The 22,937-nt window shown below is 42.1% G+C and overlaps 2 protein-coding genes across 2 annotated transcripts; both read right to left on the bottom strand.

Annotated features, from left to right (window-relative positions):
- Positions 1-3,935: 3,935 nt before the first annotated feature.
- On the bottom strand, positions 3,936-14,398 carry LOC140718542 (protein polyglycylase TTLL10-like). The gene is made up of 5 exons (XM_073032504.1): positions 14,387-14,398; positions 13,437-13,577; positions 10,823-10,939; positions 4,749-4,842; positions 3,936-4,626 (listed from the first exon to the last, which is right to left on the bottom strand). The coding sequence occupies exons 1-5, from the start codon at positions 14,396-14,398 to the stop codon at positions 4,091-4,093; spliced, it is 900 nt and encodes a 299-aa protein (XP_072888605.1). The 3' UTR covers positions 3,936-4,090.
- A 146-nt stretch (positions 14,399-14,544) lies between these two features.
- Positions 14,545-21,630, bottom strand: LOC140718541 (protein polyglycylase TTLL10-like). The gene is made up of 5 exons (XM_073032503.1): positions 21,540-21,630; positions 17,886-18,006; positions 16,215-16,303; positions 15,571-15,742; positions 14,545-14,740 (listed from the first exon to the last, which is right to left on the bottom strand). The coding sequence occupies exons 1-5, from the start codon at positions 21,628-21,630 to the stop codon at positions 14,545-14,547; spliced, it is 669 nt and encodes a 222-aa protein (XP_072888604.1).
- Positions 21,631-22,937: the final 1,307 nt, after the last annotated feature.

Here is a 22,937-nt window from a genome sequence, read left to right as displayed (position 1 = left end):
GGCTGGAAGAAAGAACAAACAGCAAGTGACCACCACACAACATCCTGGAGACTGAGGCCGGGGCTGTGCCTCCAATCGCCTTTATACTGGGGTCTGTGGGAGGAGCCACAGTCTGTGGGAGGAGCCACAGGAGCAGTCAGCGGGGGGGGGGGGGGGGGCGTGTCCAGACAGGTATATGTAGTTCACCACAGTTTGTGTCAGTGAGTGTGTGTGGGGTTAGAGTTGTGTTTGTGTCAGTGTGTGTGTACGGGGTTAGAGTTGTGTTTGTGTCAGTGAGTGTGTACTGGTTAGAGTTGTGTTTGTGTCAGTGAGTGTGTGTGGGGTTAGAGTTGTGTTTGTGTTTGTGAGTGTGTACAGCATTAGAGCTGTGTTTGCGTTAGTGAGTGTGCACGGCAGAACATCGCTGCGACTGGCAAGAGACTGTGTCAGAACATGATGGACACTGTCTGCAGAGGGAAAGTGAATTGAGCTTGTCTCACAATGATGGAATGAATGCAAATCATCGACCCAATGGACTGCCCCAGAAGTAGTTGATAGCTCTGAAGGGAAAGTCCATTTCTTTCACCTAATATTCAGCTGCTTCTGGGTATCAGTTTACTGTAAATTGTTTTAAGACTGGAGTTGTGGCTGGGTGAGAGACTGAGATGCCACAGACAGCACAGTCCTACACAGTGAGTGTGAAATTTCCGTTCTCTGATGGTGGCCGGGCCCAGTATCACACTTAATGTTGATAGCTAGCCCTCTGAAACCCCACATCAATAAATCAAAATAACTGCTGTCAACCAGGCTGAATCAGTGACCTCTGACTATCAGCTGAGTCATCTCATCGACTCCCAAAAATACCAACTGTTTCCATCAACTGTGGGTGGCAGGTGGAGATAAGTCTCTACAGAAGGAAGTGGAAGGTGCTCCTACACTCTGCAAGACAGCAGGTCACCCTTGGACAAGGTGTAGCACCTGATTAGCCCCGATCAGGGTCATGTGAAGCCATGGGAGCAGGTGGTGGATGGTTGTATGAGCAGCCGGTGCAGATCACAAGTCCTGGTTATGTGACCACTGACACCAGGCAGACAATCTCTGAAGAGTATTGACAATGGCTGGGGTCACCCATCTTGTAAAGACACTGCCCTGAAGGAGGCAATGGCAAACCACTTATGTAGAAAAACTTGCCAAGAGCTATCTGAGGATTAACTAATAATCATATAAAAAATTAAGAAATAAATAATCAATATCAAATTGGCTTAATTAACAAAAATAGAATAACAGATGAATCACTGAAAGTGCAAATGGGACATTTTACTGTTCAGTGGTAGACTTTTACTGATGAACAGGTGAGTCTGTAAATGGGGCATTTTGCCGATGAACAGGTGGCAGTTTCAATGGGACATTTCACTGATGAACAGTGAGTGTATCAATGGGACACTTTACTGATGAATAGGTGAGCCGGTAAATGGGAGGTTTTACTGATAAACAAGTGGCTTTGTAAAAGGGACATTTTACTGAGAACAGGTGGATCTCTAAATGAGATATTTTACTGTTGAACAGGTGAGAGTGTAAATGGGACATTTTGTTGATGAACTGGTGATTATGTATATGGAAGATTTTACTGATGAACAGTGAGCCTCTCAAAGGGACATTTCATTAATGAATGGTGACTCTGTAAATGGGATATTTTACTGATGAACGTTGACTGTGTAAATGGGACATTTTACTGATGAACATTGACTGTGTAAATGGGATATTTTACTGATGAACGTTGACTCTGTAAATGGGACATTTTATTGATGAATGTTGACTGTGTAAATGGGACATTTTACTAATGAACGTTGACTGTGTAAATGGGACATTTTACTGATGAGCATTGACTGTGTAAATGGGATATTTTACTGATGAACGTTGACTGTGTAAATGTGACATTTTACTGATGAACGTTGACTGTGTAAATGGGATATTTTACTGATGAACGTTGACTGTGTAAATGGGACATTTTACTGATGAACGTTGACTGTGTAAATGGGATATTTTACTGATGAACGTTGACTGTGTAAATGGGATATTTTACTGATGAACGTTGACTGTGAAAATGCGACATTTTACTGATGAACGTTGACTGTGTAAATGGGATATTTTACTGATGAACGTTGACTGTGTAAATGGGATATTTTACTGATGAACGTTGACTGTGTAAATGGGATATTTTACCGATGAACGTTGACTGTGTAAATGGGATATTTTACCAATGAATGTTGACTGTGTAAATGGGACATTTTACTGATGAACGTTGACTGTGTAAATGGGACATTTTACTGATGAACATTGACTGTGTAAATGGGACATTTTACTGATGAACGTTGACTGTGTAAATGGGACATTTTACTGATGAACGTTGACTGTGTAAATGGGATATTTTACTGATAAACGTTGACTGTGTAAATGGGACATTTTACTGATGAACGTTGACTGTGTAAATGGGATATTTTACTGATGAATGTTGACTGTGTAAATGGGACATTTTACTGATGAACGTTGACTGTGTAAATGGGATATTTTACTGATGAACGTTGACTGTGTAAATGGGATATTTTACTGATGAACGTTGACTGTGTAAATGGGATATTTTACTGATGAACGTTGACTGTGTAAATGGGATATTTTACTGATGAACGTTGACTGTGTAAATGGGATATTTTACTGATGAACATTGACTGTGTAAATGGGATATTTTACTGATGAACGTTGACTGTGTAAATGGGATATTTTACTGATGAACAGGAGGCTGTGTAAATGGGATATTTTACTGATGAACGTTGACTGTGAAAATGCGACATTTTACTGATGAACGTTGACTGTGTAAATGGGATATTTTACTGATGAACGTTGACTGTGTAAATGGGATATTTTACTGATGAACGTTGACTGTGTAAATGGGATATTTTACCGATGAACGTTGACTGTGTAAATGGGATATTTTACCAATGAATGTTGACTGTGTAAATGGGACATTTTACTGATGAACGTTGACTGTGTAAATGGGACATTTTACTGATGAACATTGACTGTGTAAATGGGACATTTTACTGATGAACGTTGACTGTGTAAATGGGACATTTTACTGATGAACGTTGACTGTGTAAATGGGATATTTTACTGATAAACGTTGACTGTGTAAATGGGACATTTTACTGATGAACGTTGACTGTGTAAATGGGATATTTTACTGATGAATGTTGACTGTGTAAATGGGACATTTTACTGATGAACGTTGACTGTGTAAATGGGATATTTTACTGATGAACGTTGACTGTGTAAATGGGATATTTTACTGATGAACGTTGACTGTGTAAATGGGATATTTTACTGATGAGCGTTGACTGTGTAAATGGGATATTTTACTGATGAACAGGAGGCTGTGTAAATGGGATATTTTACTGATGAACATTGACTGTGTAAATGCGACATTTTACTGATGAACGTTGACTGTGTAAATGGGATATTTTACTGATGAACGTTGACTGTGTAAATGGGATATTTTACTGATGAACAGGAGGCTGTGTAAATGGGATATTTTACTGATGAACGTTGACTGTGTAAATGGGATATTTTACTGATGAACATTGACTGTGTAAATGGGATATTTTACCGATGAACGTTGACTGTGTAAATGGGACATTTTACCGATGAATGTTGACTGTGTAAATGGGATATTTTACTGATGAACGTTGACTGTGTAAATGCGATATTTTACTGATGAACGTTGACTGTGTAAATGCGATATTTTACTGATGAACGTTGACTGTGTAAATGGGATATTTTACTGATGAACGTTGACTGTGTAAATGGGATATTTTACTGATGAACAGGAGGCTGTGTAAATGGGACAGAATTTATTTTGACAAGATGAATTATCCAGACCAATATGATCTTTTTCTCCTTTCCATCTGCAACTTGTTTTTGAATTTTGCCGTTTTCATTATTTGAAGTTACTTTGTATTTTGTATTTAGTGCGGAAAGTGTATCGCAGCACTCCTGCAGCTTGACTCAACCAAACTCTCCTCATGTTATGTGGGTAGCTGGCTGTCAGTTCCAAGCTTCACTGTGTTGTCCTGCATGGTTTGGGGACTGGAAGCAAAATGTGCTCTCTACTTGAGAATAGATTACTCTCCAGACTTGTACTTTTTTGAGTTATCTGTGTGAATTTTCTGTTGAACGGAGGAACAACTGGCATGGGGATCATCAGGGCTTCAGCCTCAGTTCTCCACTCCTTCAAGTATGCCGGGTTGTTGGCTTTCACCAAGTGTGTCTTACAGGACAGGCTCTGGATCTGGGTAACGCTTGGCAGCTGTCCACCAGGTGGTGGGCAGGACACCTTCTGAAGGCTTTTCCTTTCAACTTCTTCATGGTCCGAGATTGACTGAGACTCTTCTTGCTTTCTGACAGGATTTTTCACCAAATATTTTGGCTGTGAAGTTTGTTTAAGAAGCATAGGGGAAATCTTATCTTCTCTCCCTGGTATTGACCTCTGTCGCTTTTGCATGCCATTGTAGATTAGCACAAACTCTTTTTGTGACTCAAGTGGTAAGGTGAGCAACCCTTTCCTGCTTTTCTTGAATATCTCAATTACTAAATCTGAAAATGAAGAGGGGACATTGTTTGATTTACATCTCATTTCATTGTTAAATATATTTACCTTGTATCATTTAAAATGTGTTTTTTCAATGAAACAACAATGTGAGTGCTGACCCTCTTACCAAGAGTCTCATAGACCAGCCGGGGAATGAGAGATTGGAGTACAGAAGAGTGTCTCTGTAGGGATGGGTTGGCGTTTATCTCCAGTAACCAGACCTACAAACAAATCACACACAGCTTGTAAGCCAGGTTCAGTTTTGCATAGTAGATGAATTAAGGGTTATGAGGTTATGGGGAAAGGCAGGTAGGTGGAGATGAGTCCCTGGCCAGATCAGCTATGATCTTATTGAAGGGCTGGTTTGACAGGCCAGATGGCCGACATTTGCTCCTGTTTCTTACATTCTTATGTTCAGTTGCGCACAGGACAGATGAACTGTTGTGTATGTACAGGAACATGGTTTAACCATGAGTGGATGAGTCTGACCTGCTCTGACCCAATGCTTCTGTGTAATATGAACATGGTTCGCCCACATATGGAATGGTCAGACCTGATCTGGCCCAATGTTGTCTAGCTGAATTAAAAGAAGTTTCAGAAAAAGATGATAGTGATGAAATGGTGATGAAACATTTGCAAGCAAATTCCAAGATTGGAGAACTACTCAACCCCACCATGGACCACCCGAGCTACATATTTTCCTGAATTATTTCCAGAAAAAGATTTGCATGGATGTTTCCAGAACTGAGTGGGTATCAAGGGATATGGGGAAAAAGCCGGAAATTGGGACTAGGAGAATAGTTTAGCTCATGGTGGAGAGGCGGAGCAGACTTGACGAGCTGAATGGCCTATTTTCGCTCCTTTGTCTTGTGGTCTTGCCTGGCAATTGCAATGGTATTGTCCTTTGTGATTCACCTTCTGTGAAAATAAATCATGTGTGATAATTGTATTTCTGTCCCTTGGCTTGCGAAGTTGTTGCATTTTGTCCCAGATTTACAGTGATCTGTTGTTTGGAGATCCTGGGCCTGACAGCAGCCCCCAGCCATGTGTTGTAAATGTTTGAATACTTGTGCTTACACAATGGAGATGTCCACACTGTCCATAGGCATCTCATGAGAAACCATGCTTCACGATACCCCCTCAGTAAAAACCCACAGCAGAGCAACACCCTGAATCAGGAGTATTCACCTTTATTTACTGGCTCCTTTCAGACTTCCTGCCCTCTTACCTACTGACCCCCAACTATTATCCAAATCCCACTGAGTGCCCAACATCCTGCTACATCATTAAGGCACCTACATCTCCTCATTCAGCTCCGCGCTCCAGCCCAACCTCATTGCCCCTCATGGGATATGGGTCTTGAGGCAAGTCCTGCCTCTCTGTCCACCAATGTTATCCCACCTCCTTGCCCTCTCTTCACCAACTCCACACTTCACTCCTAAAAACCCTTTGCCCTCTGACCCATCAGTCAGGCCTCTGGCTCTGGCAGGTTCTGCATTGATGATGACTCTCTGGACAGGAAGGAAGGGCTCTCCCCTGTAGAGTTTTGAGTAACACAGTCATCGAGTCATACAGAAATGGCCTTTTGACCATCATGTCTCTGCCAGCCATTCAGCTTGTCAACACTAATCCCATTTGCCTGCGTCTGGTCTGTACCTTTCTGTACATTTTCATTTCATTGCCTTTGAAGGCTGTGATTGTTCTCACTGCAGTGCTGTCCAGATAGAAACTGCTCTCTGTGGAAAAACCTTCCATAAGAGTCTCATTAAACTCCTTCCTCTCACCTTAAGTCTATCCTCTTGTTTTTGATGACTCAAGCATGGGAGAAGGATTCTGAAGATCTTATCTGTAACTCTCATATACTGACTTCCTTCCACCCATCAGCTTCCTTTCCTCCATGAACAACAAACACATATCCAGCCTCTCCACATAACTGAATCCTCTAATCCACACAACATCCTGCTGAACCTTCTCTGTCCTTTCTCCAGTTCAACCATGCCTTTCATCCAGTGTGGTAACCAGAACTGGAACACAGTACACCAAGTGCAGCCTAACCAGTGTTTTGTAACATTATCACATAATGCCCTTTCTCTGGCCTGTGAAAGATCTCCTGACATTCAGTCTTCAGGTTCCAATAAACAGAACTATGCCTCATGTGATGTCACCTCTTTGCAGTACAGAACCCTGGAGCATTTCAGTTCTCTCAGAAATTACAAAAAAGTTTCTTGAGGGTAGAAGTGGTTTGTACTTTCAGGTTGACCTAAATCTATCATATGAGAGTTAACAGGAAATGTAGCGAGGCATTTGCCAGTGAGGGAAGGAAGTGCTGCCAGCTCCAGCTAGTGGTGGTCAGGTGAATGACAGAGAGGGGTCAAGGTGAAGTTAGATAAATACGGGGGCAGAACCTGATGCAATATGGTGGTAAAGGATTGGATAGTATGGATTTCTTGGACCAAATTACCTGTCTCTCTTCTGTAAATGCTCTAAATGTCTTTGGATGGGACTCAGTACCATCACCAGGCCCATCATCAGGAACCTATTCCGAGGGAGTCAGCATGGTTTTGTGTGTGGGAATTCATGTTTCATGAATTTGATTGAGCTTTTTGAAAAAGTTACCAAGAGGATTGATGAGGGCAAGGTGGTAGATGTTGTCTACATGGACCTTAGCAAGGCCGTTGAGAAGATCCCGCATGGTAGATTGAACCAGAAGTTTAGATTACATGGGATCCAGGGTGAGCTAGCAAAATGGATACAAATTTGGTTTTCTAGTTTAGGGGATGGTAGTGGAGGGTTGTTTCTCAGATTGGAGACCTGTGACCAGGGGTGCTTCACAGGAGCAGTACTGTTTGTCTGTTGTTGCTTGCCGTATGTGTTAAGATTGGATGAGGAGCTAGGTGGTAGGATTAATAAGATTACCCATATCAGCAAAGTTTGTGGTATAGTGGACAGTGAAGAAGTTGTCTAAAGCTACAATAGGATTTAGAGCAAATGGGAAAGTGGCATGGGGATAGGGAATGGAAGTTAAGTCAGGAACATTCAAAGTGATACAAAGACAAGCTCCACAAATCAGGTACATAGTATCTACAGAGGCAGAGGGATGCCAATGTTTTGGGCTGACACCCTGCTTCGGGACTGAGTCTTGGTGGGAATGTGGTTGTGGAGCAGAACAGTGAAAAAAGTGAGGGGGGAAAGCATGGTTGGGAACTTGGCTGATGTTGGGTGAGATGAGAACTAGAGGTCATGGGCTAAGGGTCAAAGGTGATGTGTTCAAGGTGAGCATAATGGGGACCTTCCCTCAGGGTGGTGAGAGTGTGGAAAGAGCTGCTAGTTCAAGTGGTGGATATGGGGTCAATTTCAACATTTAAGGGAAATTTGGATGGGAGGGGAATGGAGGGCTATGGTCTGGGTGCAGGTGGATGGGACTAGGAAGAATAATGGCTTGGCATGGACCAGATGGGCCAAAGGGTCTGTTTCTGCGCTATAGTATTCTATGACTCTATGACTAACCTTTTCAGAGTGGCCAAACTTTAGAGAATTCAGAGAGGTGGAATGGGGACACAGAGACCACAGAAACTGGAATCTGGAGCGAAATAAAAAGATCTGCTGGAGGAACTCAGTGAGTTGAGCAGCTTCTATGGGGGTGGAAAGATGCGGTCAATGTCTTGTGTCATGACACCACATCATAACCCCCGCATTAGGAAGCTAAGCCAGACAAACACAGTGTATGGCAGGGCTCTGGGACAGTTGCTGACCAGAGATATAGAGTTCCTGAAAGTGCCAGCAAAGGTAGACAGGGTAGTGAAGAAGGAATATAGTTCAGGCTTTGAGTACAAGAGTTGGGACATTGTGTTACAGTTGAGAGATCCAGCGCTTTGCTGTCCCTGAGAAGATTTCAGGAAGCGAACGTGTACTCAGACAGCCTCGATGCGGAGAAACATTGAGATGTGGTATAAGTCAATGTTCGACTCCATTTTGCTGATTAAAACATTCATTAATTGCTGATTAATGCTTCGAGGAAGATTGAGACATCGCAGCGAATGTGGAAGTTGAGCAAGAGTTCAGCGCCGACTGCCTTCCTTTTGATTGCTGTCAAGATGGAGTCTGTGAGTGACCTCTGTGGCTTGCTGTGGCCTCTCTTTTGATGAATGTTGGAGATATCGGAGGATGGTATCGTGGTTCTGCATTTACAGATTGCAATATTGCGTTTAGGGACTGTGGACATTTTCAGACTCGGATTTTATATTCTGTGTTTTTTGTCATCTCTTCATTTTCCATTTTGCTGTGTGAAGGGAGGGGTTGATGTTCTATTGTGTTCTGTTAGTTTTTTTTGCGGAGTTTTTTGGGGGGGTTGAGGATCATGTTCCTTTTTTGGGGGTTGATGATCAGGATGCCATTCATTTTTGTGTGGGGGGGATGCATTTGATGTTTCTCTCTGAATGACTTACATGTTCTTTTTTTGTTTTGTGCCTATCTGGAGAAGATGAATTTCAGAGTTGTATATGCATACATGCTTTGATAATAATAAATGAACTTTTGAGTTATACATATATGTCACTGGCAAGGCTGTACTTGGCTCTCAGTAAGTACAAAAAACACAATAGAATCAATGAAAGATCAAACCCAATAGAATGGACAAACAACCAAATTGCAAAAGTCACCAAACTGTGCAAAAGCAGAAAGAGGGAAAAAATAATAATAACAACAACAACAATAATAATAATAATAATAATAATAATAATAATAATAATAATAATTATTATTATTATTAATAAAAATTATTATTATTAATAATAATAAAAATACAAAATAAACATCAAGAACATGAGATGAAGAGTTGCTGAAAGTCAGCCCGTAGGTTGTGATAACAGTTCAGCAATGGGAAAGTGAAGTTGAGTGAAGTTTGTCCACTCTAGTTCAAGAGCCTGATGGCTGAGAGGTAATAACCTATCCTGAACCTGGTTGTGCTGGTCCTGAGGCTCCTGTGTCTTCTTCCAGATGGCACCAGTGAAAAGAGAGCATAGCCTGGATGGTGGGGGTCTCTAATGATAGATGCTGCTTTCCTGTGAAAGCACTCCATATAGATATGTTCAATGGTAGTGATGGCTTTACCCATGATGGACTGGGCCATATCTACTACTTTTTGTCAGCACTACAGGAGGTGTGTGGTTAAAGGGGAGAAGATGCAAAAGAGATTCACCATGATGTTGCCTGGATTGGAAGGCTTTAGTCAACAGGAGAGATTGGAGAGTTTAAGTCAACAGGAGAGATTGGAGAGCTTAAGTCAATAGGAGAGATCGGAGAGTTTAAGTTAACAGGAGAGATTGGAGAGTTTAAGTTAACAAGAGAGATTGGAAAGGGTGTTTCCCCTGGATTGGAGGAGCTGAGAGGTAAAATAATAGACAAATATAAAATTATGAGAGACATGGATAGGGAAGACGACTTTTGCAGCTTTTTCCAATCTGCAGTAGCCCCTCCATACCAGACAGTTAGTGTAGATAGCCATGGTGATTGGCACTTGACTCAAAGGAAACATGAAAATGAACCTGCATTCATTGACGCAATGAAGTGAATTCAGAGGGTGAGCGCTAGCTACTTGCCTTTTGGTTGGTTGTTCTGTACCAGAGAGGGGAGAGCCTGCCGCTGTGCCTGGAGAATGTTGCCCAGGTTTTTGTTTCTGCATTTTGGCTGTGGACTTTGAATATAGACTCTTTTTTTTAATATTCTGTGTTTTTTTTTCCTGTGGGAATAGGGATTTGGAGGTCAATGTGCCTGATCCATTTTGTTCGATTTTTTTTGTGTGGGAGGAGGGATTTAGGGATTGATGTACCTGATCCATTTTGTTTGTTTTTTGTGTGGGAGGGTGGATTTGAGGAGGGGTTGATGTACCTGATCCGTTTTGCTGATTTTTCTTTTGTGGGGAGATGGGATTTAGGTTTGATGATTGTGCTGCCTTTTCTTTCTTGGTTTCATGGCTACCCGGAGAATTGAAGAATTTATTTGCAATATTGCCTTAAAATTCCCCTTTTCTTTAAAGCAGTGACAATCTAGTGTTCGAATCTTCAAATCCCTGTTATGAGGAAAAATGCTTTCTGAAGATAGACATGGTATACACCCTTCTATTTAGACTTCTAATGAATAGGTTTGCACTCACACAGAATGTAAAGAAAAGTTAAAATGGAAGAAAATGAGAATGATAATCACCTTGAAATTTTGATCAATAATAAAGTCACAGCCCATGAGGTCAAAGAAGCCCAATTTTGAGTCCAGTTTGGTCTTGGCACAGTTTAAACAAGTTCTCATGATCTCCTGCATTCTCCTCTGAAGGAAAAAGTTGAAGTTCTCAATCATATTCATGAATAAATGTTAATACATTAACATACATTAATAGATTAACCCTCATGTCTATGCTATCAGAGACAACCCTTTCTTCTCTTTATCTCCCCCACTTTCTGCAATGTTAAGCATAGTTTCTCCCTTCTCTAGAAAGGTTGGAGAGTCTTTGGTGCGAAATGTTAGCTTTGTTTCTCTCTCCACAGATGTTGCCTGACCCATTGAATATTTCTAACATTTCATGTTTTATTTCAAATTTCTAATATCTGCAGGTTTGTTTTAATTTCTGTAACCAGTTTTGTCTTGTAGTGATTAGTGCTGGGACCTCTGTGGTTTGTTATGTATATAAATGATTTGGATGACAACATAATGCTTTTGAAGACAGGATAATTTCATTAGTTGTAGAGAATGAAGAAGATTGTCCAGTAATACAGATAGGACAAAGATCAGCCAGAATTTAATTTAAACAAGTATAAGGTAATGTACTTTGTGAAGTTAAATTCTGGTAGAATGCTATATATAATTCTTTATATAAATTCTAGTAGAGTAAATAGAAGGGATCTTAGAATGTTAATGTATAGAGAGACTTTGGGCCACAAGTTCAAAACATTCTGAAAATGGTGCTGCAGGTCGATAGGGTAGTGGATAAGGAGTTCGGTAAGTTAGCCTTCACTGTCAGAGAAACTGAGTCTAATTTGGGCTGTCATGTTGTAGCTGTACAAGACATCGTTAGACCACACTTTGAGTATTGTGTCACCACACAACAGGAAGGATGTGGTGGCTACAGTGAGAATGCAGAAGAGATTTACTAACTGTTACCTGGAAAAGAGGGCTGTAGATTTAAAGTGAGATTGGATGAGCTGGGTTAATTTTAAATAAGATCTTCTACCCTGTTTAAGCAAGACTAAAATTAGAGGGTGCTCTCTCTAATAGCGAGAGAGGAGGATTATGAGCTGAGTGCAGGTAGGTGGACTAGGTGAGAGTAAGCATTCGGCACAGACTAGAAGGGCTGAGATGGCCTGTTTCCGTGCTGTAATGGTTATATAGTTATATGGTTATATTTAAAGATTTGTGGGGTTGGTTTTTCCCACAGAATGGTGAATGTCTGGAATGAGCTGCCATAGGAGGTGGTGGAGGCAGATATAACTACAAAGTTTATTTGGCATTTGGAGAGATAATTGGATCAGAAAGATGTAGAGGCATTCAGCTCTAAAGTAGGCAGATGGGATTAGTGTAGACAGTGAAATGTAGTGTAGTGTAGAGAGTGTAGTGTCATGTTAGTGTAGTGTCGTGTTGTGTAGAGAGTGTAATGTAGTGTTAGTGTAGTGTAGAGAGTGTAGTGTAGAGAGTGTAGTATTGTGTTAGTGTAGTGTGGTGTTAGTGTAGTGTAGTGTAGTGTTAGTGTAGTATAGAGAGTGCAGTGTCATGTTAGTGTAGAGTAGTGTCATGTTAGTGTAGTGTCGTGTTAGTGTAATGTCATGTTAGTGTAGTGTCATGTAGTGTAGAGAGTGTAATGTAGTGTTAGTGTAGTGTAGAGTGTAGTGTAGTGAGTGTAATATTGTGTAGTGTAGTATAGAGAGTGTAGTGTCATGTTAGTGTAGAGTAGTGTCGCATTAGTGTAGAGAGTGTAGTGTTGTGTAGTGTAGTGTCATGTTAGTGCAGTGTAGTGCTGTGTTAGTGTAGTGTTGTGTAGTGTAGTGTCATGTTAGTGCAGTGTAGTGCTGTGTTAGTGTAGTGTTGTGTAGTGTAGTGTCATGTTAGTGCAGTGTAGTGCTGTGTTAGTGTAGTGTTGTGTAGTGTAGTGTCATGTTAGTGCAGTGTAGTGCTGTGTTAGTGTAGTGTTGTGTAGTGTAGTGTCATGTTAGTGCAGTGTAGTGCTGTGTTAGTGTAGTGTTGTGTAGTGTAGTGTCATGTTAGTGCAGTGTAGTGCTGTGTTAGTGTAGTGTTGTGTAGTGTAGTGTCATGTTAGTGCAGTGTAGTGCTGTGTTAGTGTAGTGTTGTGTAGTGTAGTGTCATGTTAGTGCAGTGTAGTGCTGTGTTAGTGTAGTGTTGTGTAGTGTAGTGTCATGTTAGTGCAGTGTAGTGCTGTGTTAGTGTAGTGTTGTGTAGTGTAGTGTCATGTTAGTGCAGTGTAGTGCTGTGTTAGTGTAGTGTTGTGTAGTGTAGTGTCATGTTAGTGCAGTGTAGTGCTGTGTTAGTGTAGTGTTAGAGGAATGTTGGTATAGACAGGCTTTAGGGTTGGTGTTGATGAGGCGGGCTGCAAGGCCCCATTTCTGTGCTGTACGATTCCATGATTTGATGAGTATTTGAGTCCACCAGTGACTAAGGCAATATGTTCCAGATTTCACCTGCCCTCAGGGTGAAGAAAGATTCCACAAATCTCTTTTAACTCTCTTGTCCCTTACCTGACACCCCTGCCTTCTGTAACCCACTACTCTGGCATTAATATGACCAAATCTTGATGAGGGACAGAAAACATGCTCACTGTAAAATCAATGAAGACCCAGTCCTTTGGGAGATGTTTCGATTCCATGTACTTCTCATTAATGTAGTCATTCAAGCGTTCCATTGACCAGATCGTGTCTTCCTTCATCTCCTTGTACCTAGGGTTCTTTCTTTGAATGAACTGTGGGTAAGAAAAGACAGACCCAGCAAATGAACAGTGATTGGAGGAATATATAGGGGGGATGTCAGAGATAGGTTTTTTTATACAGAGACTGCTGAGTGTGTGAGCCTCACTGCCAGGGGTGGTACAGTACTCCAGAGGCCAATATAGTAATTAAGCACATTTAATCCTAGATGGCCAAATGGATGATAGAGAAATGGAGGACTATGTGGGAGGGAAGGGTTAAATTGATTTTAGAATATGTTAAAAGGTCAGCACAATATGATGGGCTGAAGGGCCTGCACTGTGCTGAAATGCTCTATGTTCTACAAAATGAGGAGGAGTTGCATCTTACCCCTAGTTCTAGAAGCACGTCAGTTTGAAGTGTTCAAAGCCTCACAGGTACATTGGCATGGTTGGGTACAGGCAGACACTGGGTCAATGAGATCTGTGTGGGTGACTCAGTTCCCCATCACCATGCCATTTACCCCATGTCTGGGCCAAACAGGTTTTTGTCTGCTCCAAACCTGGAACTGGTTCCCAGAAATGGAAACAAGAGGATGGGGTTTTCCTGTCCAGAGGTTCCTGGCTTCTGGCAACATCATGTTTATTTTCCGGTTTCCAATGGATTGAAAAGCAGACCCATTCATTCCAGCCCGGATCTTCCTCTCAGCCACCAGCTGAGCTCTCCAAATGGAATGGGACTGTGTGTCCATAAGACCAGAAGACATAGGAGCAGAATTAGGCCATTTGGCCCATCAAGTCTGCTCCGCCATTCCTGCATACTCCCTTTGACACCGTGTCCTTGTCACTTTGACCTGGCCAGCTACCTGGGCCACCATTTCCTAACCCTGATGCCGGACTGACTGGTGCTCTGATTGCTGCTGTACAAGTTCAGCTGTTCTGAGGAACAAGCTATACAAGTCTATCGGTTAGGATCCTGGGAAACATATGAAGACCCAGCTGGGATGTGCTGAAGGGTGTGGCATCACCACATGCATATTCGACTTGCCTGATTGGTCAGGTGACATGTCAGGTCATCAGAAGCTGGGTTATATATGTTGCAGGTTGACTTGGCGTAACCATGGTGAAAGAAGGCCATATATGGTGAGGTGCAGGCAATCAGGAAGAAGGAACGGACGTCAAACTTCCTGCCATCTAGGAGTAGTGGTCGGCTGATGTATCTGAGGGTAAACCATACAGACATTTCAACAACACCTACACATCATTTATTCAATGATCTGCCAACTCAACAACTCTGGAACTCAACCCTGATTATTCTGTGATAGAAGAGTGTGTGATGTCATTTCCCATAGTGACTGTGTCCTCAGTGCACTGACTTTTAAATTGTTTCTCGGTGGTTGGACAAGACTATGCTTGCGTCATCAGTCCACTGAAACTACAGGTTATCTATACCTTACTTCCCTTCCCCCATACTGAACACGTGCCCACGGTTCGCTTCATTCCATGGGTAGCGTAGCAGTTAACATGACACTATTGCACCTTGGGTCATTCTGGAGATCAGAGTTCAATCCTAGCGCCCTTCTGTAAGGAGTCTGCACATCCTCCCGGTGGAATGCATGGGTTCTCCCCGGGTGCTCCGGAGGTTCTCCCCACAGTCCAAACTCATACTGGACAGGTTAATTGATCATTGTAAATTGTCCTGTGATTAGGCTACGGTTAATCGGGGTGTGAGGTTGCTTGGGGGCGGGCATGGCTTGAAGGGCAGGAAGGGCCTACTCCACACTGTATCGATAAATAAAAGTAAATAAATAAAATTCTCTGTCCAGGCTAAGAACTTTTGTAATGTCCCTAGCCTGAATGGCTGGCCCTAATTCTGTTTCTACACCACCCCACTGATTCTCGACTCCCCCGTCTTGGGAGACACTTTCACTGTATCAATCCTGTAAAACTCCAGAAGTATTTGTGTCAGGAAGAGCTCTCTTATTTTTCTCAGCTCTGGCTAGTAGAGTCGCAAGTTGTTAGATCTCTGGTTTACTGTGACCTGCTTTACCTCTGCACCACCCTGTGGACGATGGAATTATACTGTGTAGGCTTGAGCAGTGGGTTCTGTTCCACACTTTGCAGCTTTTCACGGAGTACTTTCACATCATTCACAGACCTTAGGAGGAAGATTCCTCGTCCCTCTTGTAAATTGCCAGGTTTACAAATCCAAATCTGACCTGCTGTGAGAAAAGGTAAGAAGCTGAAACTGAAGTGTAAAAACAGAACCAGCATTGTCCATGGTCACTGCATTTCTGGTCAACAGGGCAGGTTTTTATTCAAAGACTGGTGGGTATGAGGAACGTGCTGCTGAAGTGGTGCTGGAGACAGATATACAGAGCTGGTTATAGAAATGTGCAGAAAATGAAGGGATGTGGACATTGTGCAGGCTGGAGGAATTAGGAACATGAATCCCAGACAAGACTTCTCTCAGCCCGTAGCAGACATATCTCCTTGGTTCTGCTTGGAGTTTCGAGAATGATTTACTTTTAAGCTCAGTGCCAAGTGGCCAAAGAGTGAAACTCTGCGAGTCTGTATGGGTGGGAGAGGGATGATAGATTGGTGAGAAGGCCAAGAGGAGCCAGAGGAGAGGAAAGGGAAGGATGGTGAGAAGATTAAATTTGGGAGAAATATTGGGAAGAAGACAGGTTTTACCTTTGTAGGCATCAAAGAAAGCCTGTCGCTCACTTTTCACATCCATGCGGTACGACTCGGGGAAAAACTCACCTAACTTGATGGTCTTACTGAGAAACATAATAACAAAGGGTCAGTCAGCATGTGAAATCCTGCAACTTTTGATGCAAAGTCAAAACTTCCAGGCTGGTTACAAGAATGGCAGGTGATCCTAGTTTCAATACAGTACTTGTTAATATTGAGATTTCTGATGATGAGGTGACTAAAATAGCTGATGAGGACAGAGAGGTAGGTGTGCTTTACATGGACCTCAGGAAAGTTTCTGACAAAGTCTTGCATGGAAGCTGGTCCAGAGGATTAAGACACATTGACACAAGGTGTGTTGGCTTGGAGATAGGAGACTATATGGAGAAGGGGACCCTTGGTCCATACCACAGACCCAGAAAGATCAAGTTATTCAAAGAATACCCAAGAAATGAGAAAAGGGATATCCAGAGTATTTTTATGAAATTACCCTTTTCATCGCAAGGATAGAGTTGATTATCCAGATGCTGATGAATTAAGGGTCAGGAGACACTGAATCCTTTCACTGGTTTGCTGTGGATAAGGAACACCTCTGTTAATGGCTTGGGGAAATGTCAGCCAAGGAATGCCAAAGGAACAAGATGGCAGTGGCAATATATGGCATTATTTTGTGGGTGGCTCTCAAAGATATACTCCTTTTGAACTACAATCGCTGCACTCCACAGCCTGTAGTTTACCATTGAGACCTTTGAACCATTTAAACCAGAAGTTCCCTACCTTTTTCATGCCATGGACTAATACCATTAAGCAAGGGGTTCATGGCTACCAGGTTGGGAACTGTTGGTCTAAATGAATTAGCGATTTTATGATCTCCTGAAGGAGTCAGCAAACTTAAATGCAGTTATGGCACCTTAAGGTGGGCAAAATTCAGCCATTATTGCCAGAAGAGCGGGCAGAAGAAATGGCCAGACGGGCTTCAAACCAGATTAAAATGTTAAGGTGTGAGAGTGGAAAATGAAAGGATGTTTTGCCCTGCAACTCTGCACAGGCCAAGATCTCCCACTTGAGCCTATCCCACCTGCCTGTGTGTCTGTCTCCCTCTCTTCCTGTACCACCATTAGGCAGGAAGCACAGGCGTCTTGGGTTCCACGCCGCCAGCTTTGGGAGGAGTTTGGCAGGCTCCTGGACCAGCTTCACTCGCTTCAGCACTGAACTGACTGCACAACCTTTGAACTCACTTTTGGGGACACTGCAGCTCATGTTCTCGGTATATTTATTTACCTCTTTAAATTGCACGATCTGTCCGCTTGTTTTGTCCTTTGAATGTTTGTTGGTCTTTGTTATGTGTGTTTTTTTGTAGATTCTATTGTGTTTCTTTGTTTTGTGGCTGTCTGCAAGAAGATGAATCTTGGGGTTGTATACAGTATATAGTAAATGTATTTGGAATTTTGTTGATCACAATCTCTTTGTCATGTATACATCAGAGCATACAGTGAAATGTGTTGTTTACATTAACTAACAACACAACCTAAAGATGTGCTGGGGGCAGCCCATGAGTGTCACCATACGTTCCAGTGCTAGTTTTATGCCCTCCCTCCCATGCTGCTCTCTACTGCACCAGACCTGTTTTACCGACAAGTACACAAAGCCACAAGCAACAATACTCACTGTGAACTCACGCCCTTTGAATATTTCATTGCTATTCTCTCATACTCCTTGAGGGAAGTGCAGAGACCTACTTTAGTGGTCAGTATCCTGTTGTTTGGGATCTGGCTGAGAATCTGCCTACCTATCAGCAGGAGACAATCAAAAGGAACAGAATATTAGAGAGAGAATGGGATGCATCAGCCCAGAGCTCACTGAGATCTCTTCTGAAGATTATACAAACAATGCTTATTTTAGTAAACTCTTCCCTTCTCTTTTATTCCAGTCTTTCCTCTTATCTCCTGACTTTCCACTTGTACTTTTTCTGTGTACTCTGTGAGGGAATAAAAACCACTGAGCATCAGTTCCCAGTTCACCTTCTGCCATTGATGGTAACTGCGGTGATGACAAGAGTCACCGTGTCATAGAGAGATACAGCACAGGAACAGCTCCTTGGAACCATGCAGTTCATGCTGAGCTATTAATTGTACTTAATATTTCAGTAACATTTGAGTACTATTGTAAATATATTGTTTAGTTAAGTATTTTTTGTTTACTTACATAACTCATTAGGGGTTGTATGCGAGAAGTATGTGTATGGCATACGTCATAACACCACTGTGACATATGTGAGCACCTTACTAGAGAAAAACTAAGTAGGCAATGTTAGCATTTATTTCAAGAGGAATAGAATATAAAAACAAGGAGATAATGCTGAGCCTTTATAAGACATTAGTCAGGCTACACTTGGAGTATTGTCAACAGTTTTGGGCCCCATATCACAGAAAGGATGTGTTGTCATTGGAGAGAGTCCAGAGGAGATCCACTAGGATGATTCCAGGAATGAAGGGGTTGACATATGAGGAGCTTTGGGCCTGTACTCACTGGAATTTAGAAGAATGCAGGAGGGATCTCATTGAAACCTACCAAATGTTGAAAGGACTAGATAGGGTGGATGTGGAGAGGATGTTTCCTATGGTGGGGTATCCAGAAATAGAGGGTACAGCTCTCTATTTCTCAAAATTGTGGGGCGATCTTTTAGAACAGAGGTAAGGAGGAATATTTTTAGCCAGGGAGTAGTGAATCTGTGGAATGCTCTACCACAGACTGCAATGGAGGCCAAGTCTGTGGGTATATTTAAGGCAGAAGTTGATAGTTTCTTGATCAGTCAGGACACCAAAGGATGTGGCAAGAAGGCAGGTGTTTAGGTTGTGTTTGGGATCTGGGATCAGCCGTTATAGAATGGTGGAGCAGAATCGATAGGCTGAATGGCCTAATTCTGCTCCTATGTCTTATGGTCTAGGCAAATATCCTGGCTCCTATGCTTTTCTTTCAATTACTTTCTGGAGTTATAAAACATAACAGTGGCAATGAGGAAGTTTTAAAATGAATCTGAGACGACTACCTACCTGTTGAAGTGCAACATATGTTTTCTTTGGAATGGGAGCAAGAGGTGTTCAAATTTAAAAAAAGGGGCAGAAACAGACAAAATTAACAAGCAACATGTACAGCCATAGGTCCATAATAAAAAAAATAACAGAAGTAGCAGGCTTTAATCAGAAAGATAGGCATGTTGGATTGCACGAATGATGTATATTGAATGAAATGGGTAGTATTTTGAAGCAAATAAAATAGCTGATGAGAAATGAGTGCCAGTTTGCTTAGAAGTTTTACTGCTCCAAATGAACTTTGTGTGAACATAATACAGGAACATTTAGAACTGAAACCATTGTTAATTGCAGAATGTTTTAGGTTTCATAAATGGAATCAAAAGGAAGGTGAGTCCATTTAGCTTATGTGGCTGAATTGAAGAAATTGTCTGAACATTGTCAGTTCAGTGATGAGCTTAATGAAGCACTGAGAGATCATTTAGATTGAGGAATCTTACAAGAAAGCATTCAAAATAGCTCCTAAGCACAGCTCACATTTAAAAGAGCAGTTGAAATCAATGGAATTGCAGTCAGACACGCAATTGCGTTGCAGTCAGGAATGAAAGTGATTATGACCAAAATTACAACATTTTAACAGAAACCTTTTAGGCAGAACAAATTGCTTCACCATTGTGGCCGGGGCTCACATAGACAAGACCAGTGCAGGTTTAAAGGCAAAACTTGCAGAAAATGCAACAAAGTAGGACACATACAAAGATCATAATGGACAGACAAAAATAAATGAACTGCACAGGGAAGAGAAAACAATAAAAAGTCAAACTGCAGTTTCAAGAAGAGTGCTAATCTGCATGCTGTTAATAAAAAATCTGATAATGATGACAAAGACATTGGACTGAGTAACCTTGAGATTTACAACATTAAAACTAACAACAGACAAGCAATGTGGCTTACAACAGAAGTGAACAGCAAATTAACTAAAATGGAATTTGGTACTGGCTTGTCTGTTTCTGCCATTCCACAAAATGGCATTTCAAAGGTACTGAACTGAAACCTGCAAATATCCAACTAAGAACTTATACAGGAGAAAAGATAACACCTGTGGGAATGACATTCGTATCAGAGAATCAACCAAGAAGACACTGTGGGCTTGTACGTGGTTAAAAACAGGAGGGCTAGCACTTTGGGTCCAAGATTGGCTGAGGAATCTGTAACTTGTCTGGAGATCCATCCACCATTTTCATGCCACATCCCCTGCAATAAAGTCAACTGAAAGCAAATTAAGAAAGATACTGGATGATGCCACAGCAGTGTTCAAGGATGGCATTGCAAAACCCAAAGGTAAAATAGTGCTAAATGAAAATACCACACACAAATTTTGCAAAGCCTATCCAGTTCCTTATACCATCCATGATAAAGTAGCCAGTAAGCTAAATCACAAGGAGGCTGAAGAAATTCTTTCCAAGGTTGAGTACAGCCCATGGGCAACACCAGTGGTCCCAGTAGCCAAGAAAAATGGGGTCTGTCAGGACATGCAGTGATTTTAACGTCACCATCAATCCAGTATCTTCTGCTCAGGATAGAGGATATTTTTGCAAACCTTTCTGGAGGGAAAATCTTCAGCACAGTGGATATTGCTGATGCTTACCGACAGATGGAGATGGAAGAAGAGGCTATGGGGTTTTGCAAATAAGACGGCGTGAGGCATTTTAATTTAAGGAAAACTGTAACAACTCATTTATCGTTGGCCAAACACAGAACATAAAGCATAGTATAAAACGTCATGTAATTATGTCATCACGTCAGACCAGCCTTTTAAGATGAACCCCAACTCAATGTTGATGGTTGTGAACTATGAACTTTTCCACCAATTACATTACCCTACACAGCCACCTTCCCCCAGAATTCACTAAAACTGGCAGTGTGAGCCTGTCTGGAGTTCAGATGAGCTGCCCGGCTCAGGTCCTATGTTCCATGGGTGGAGGAACAGCAGGTGGTTCTGGTTTGTCCAGAGCTGTGTTGCCATGCACATGGGCATGGTAATGAATCCTCCAAACCTCGGAGGGTCAGCTTGTGGCAACCTACTGAAGTACATCCAGGTTTAGCTCTCCTATCTATGATAAAAGTCCTTTCTCTCCATTCCAAAATGTGGAATTAAGAGTGCTAAGGGGATGTTGGTGTATATAATGTCAGAAGAAAACAAACAAGGTGGAATGCAGGTCAACAGGAACCCAAGGGTGCTCTACACTCTGATGGGTGGTAGGAATAGGTGCAAAGGAATTGAAGTTACTGAGGAGGGTGGAGTGCTGCTGAGAGGCGGAGTGCTTGAAGACCGTGATCTCATGCAACACAGCTCGATGGATACGATTAAATATTCCCATTTCAGCCTGATACAGCTGAGAGTCACAACTGTTTCCAAGGTCTGTACAGTTAATAAAGATGTCTCAATGCGAGTGAATAATCTATCACTGCATAATACCAATGGAAACAATGCCAATTGTGGCCATACTTGTTGCTGGACTCCTCTTAGGAAATGAGGCTGCCGGTCACGGATACAGGTGTGTTTAAGAAAATGGAGTTTTCGACTCCCAATACCAACTACCTTGCTGACGAACGTACAGTCTCTAGTAAATAAAATCAAAGATCTCAGAGCTAGGGTGCTGTATCAGAGAGACATTAGGATCACTTGCGTCCTTTGTTTCACAGAATCCTGGTTAACCCCTTCCATACCAGATGCAGTGATTTCAGATTGACGGGGTCACAATACACCATGGGCTGTCGAGTCTATCCACAGCAGAGGTGGAGGTGATTGCCTCATGATCAACTCCTTTTGATGCACAAATGTGTCAATGTTGTCCCAATTCAGGGCATGCTCTTTTCTCATTGTTACCATCAGGAAGGAAGTATAGAAGCTTGAAGGCACACACTCAGTGATTCAGGAACAGCTCCTTGGCGATTGTAGGGATGGCTTGCAGTGGACTGATAAGCTTGAGCATATAGATATTAAGAAAGAGGATGAGCTGGAGCTTTCAGAAAGCATCAAGTTGGATAAGTCTCCGGGACTGGAGGGGATGTACCCCGGGCTACTGTGGGGAGGAGATTGCTGAGCCTCTGGCAATGATCTTTGCATCATTAATGAGGATGGGAGAGCTTCTGGAGGATTGGAGGGTTGCAGATGTTGTTCCCCTATTCAAGAAAGTGAGTAGGGATAGCCTAGGAAATTATAGGCCAGTGAGTCTTACTTCAGTGGTTGGTAAGTTGATGGAGAAGATCCTGAGAGGCAGGATTTATGAACATTTGGAGAGGCATAATATGATTAGGAATAGTCAGCATGGCTTTGTCAAAGGCAGGTTGCACCTTATGAGCCTAATTGAATTTTTTGAGGATGTGACCAAGCACATTGATGAAGGTAGAGCCGTAGATGTCGTGTACATGGATTTCAGCTAGGCATTTGATAAGGTACCCCATGCAAAGCTTATTGAGAAAGTAAGGAGGCATGGGATCCAAGGGGAGATTGCTTTGTGGGTCCAGAAATGGCTTGCCCACAGAAGGCAAAGAATGGTTGTAGACAGGTCATATTCTGGTTACCAGCGTCCATGAAGAATATGACCCATCTACAACCACTCTTTGCCTTCTGTGGGATTCAATCATAATATGAATCTGGAAGATCAGAACAGTGACCAGTACT

Source organism: Hemitrygon akajei, chromosome 29, assembly GCF_048418815.1.
Source record: "Hemitrygon akajei chromosome 29, sHemAka1.3, whole genome shotgun sequence".
Classification (NCBI taxonomy): domain Eukaryota; kingdom Metazoa; phylum Chordata; class Chondrichthyes; order Myliobatiformes; family Dasyatidae; genus Hemitrygon; species Hemitrygon akajei.
The sequence above is the reverse complement of the archived record's forward strand: the minus strand, read 5'-3'. Positions and strand labels throughout refer to the sequence as shown.

Coding starts and splice junctions, on each gene's coding strand:
- LOC140718542 (XM_073032504.1), bottom strand. Junction 10,940..13,436: donor GGGTCTTCATTGATTTTACA/GTGAGCATGTTT, acceptor TTTTTCCTTCAG/AGGAGAATGCAGGAGATCAT. Junction 4,843..10,822: donor TTATTGATCAAAATTTCAAG/GTGATTATCATT, acceptor ATTTGTTTGTAG/GTCTGGTTACTGGAGATAAA.
- LOC140718541 (XM_073032503.1), bottom strand. CDS start 21,630: ATGGGAATATTTAATCGTATCCATCGAGCTGTGTTGCATGAGATCACG. Junction 18,007..21,539: donor GCAGCACTCCACCCTCCTCA/GTAACTTCAATT, acceptor TCCTGCTGATAG/GTAGGCAGATTCTCAGCCAG. Junction 14,741..15,570: donor GTCCACAGGGTGGTGCAGAG/GTAAAGCAGGTC, acceptor GTTTACCCTCAG/ATACATCAGCCGACCACTAC.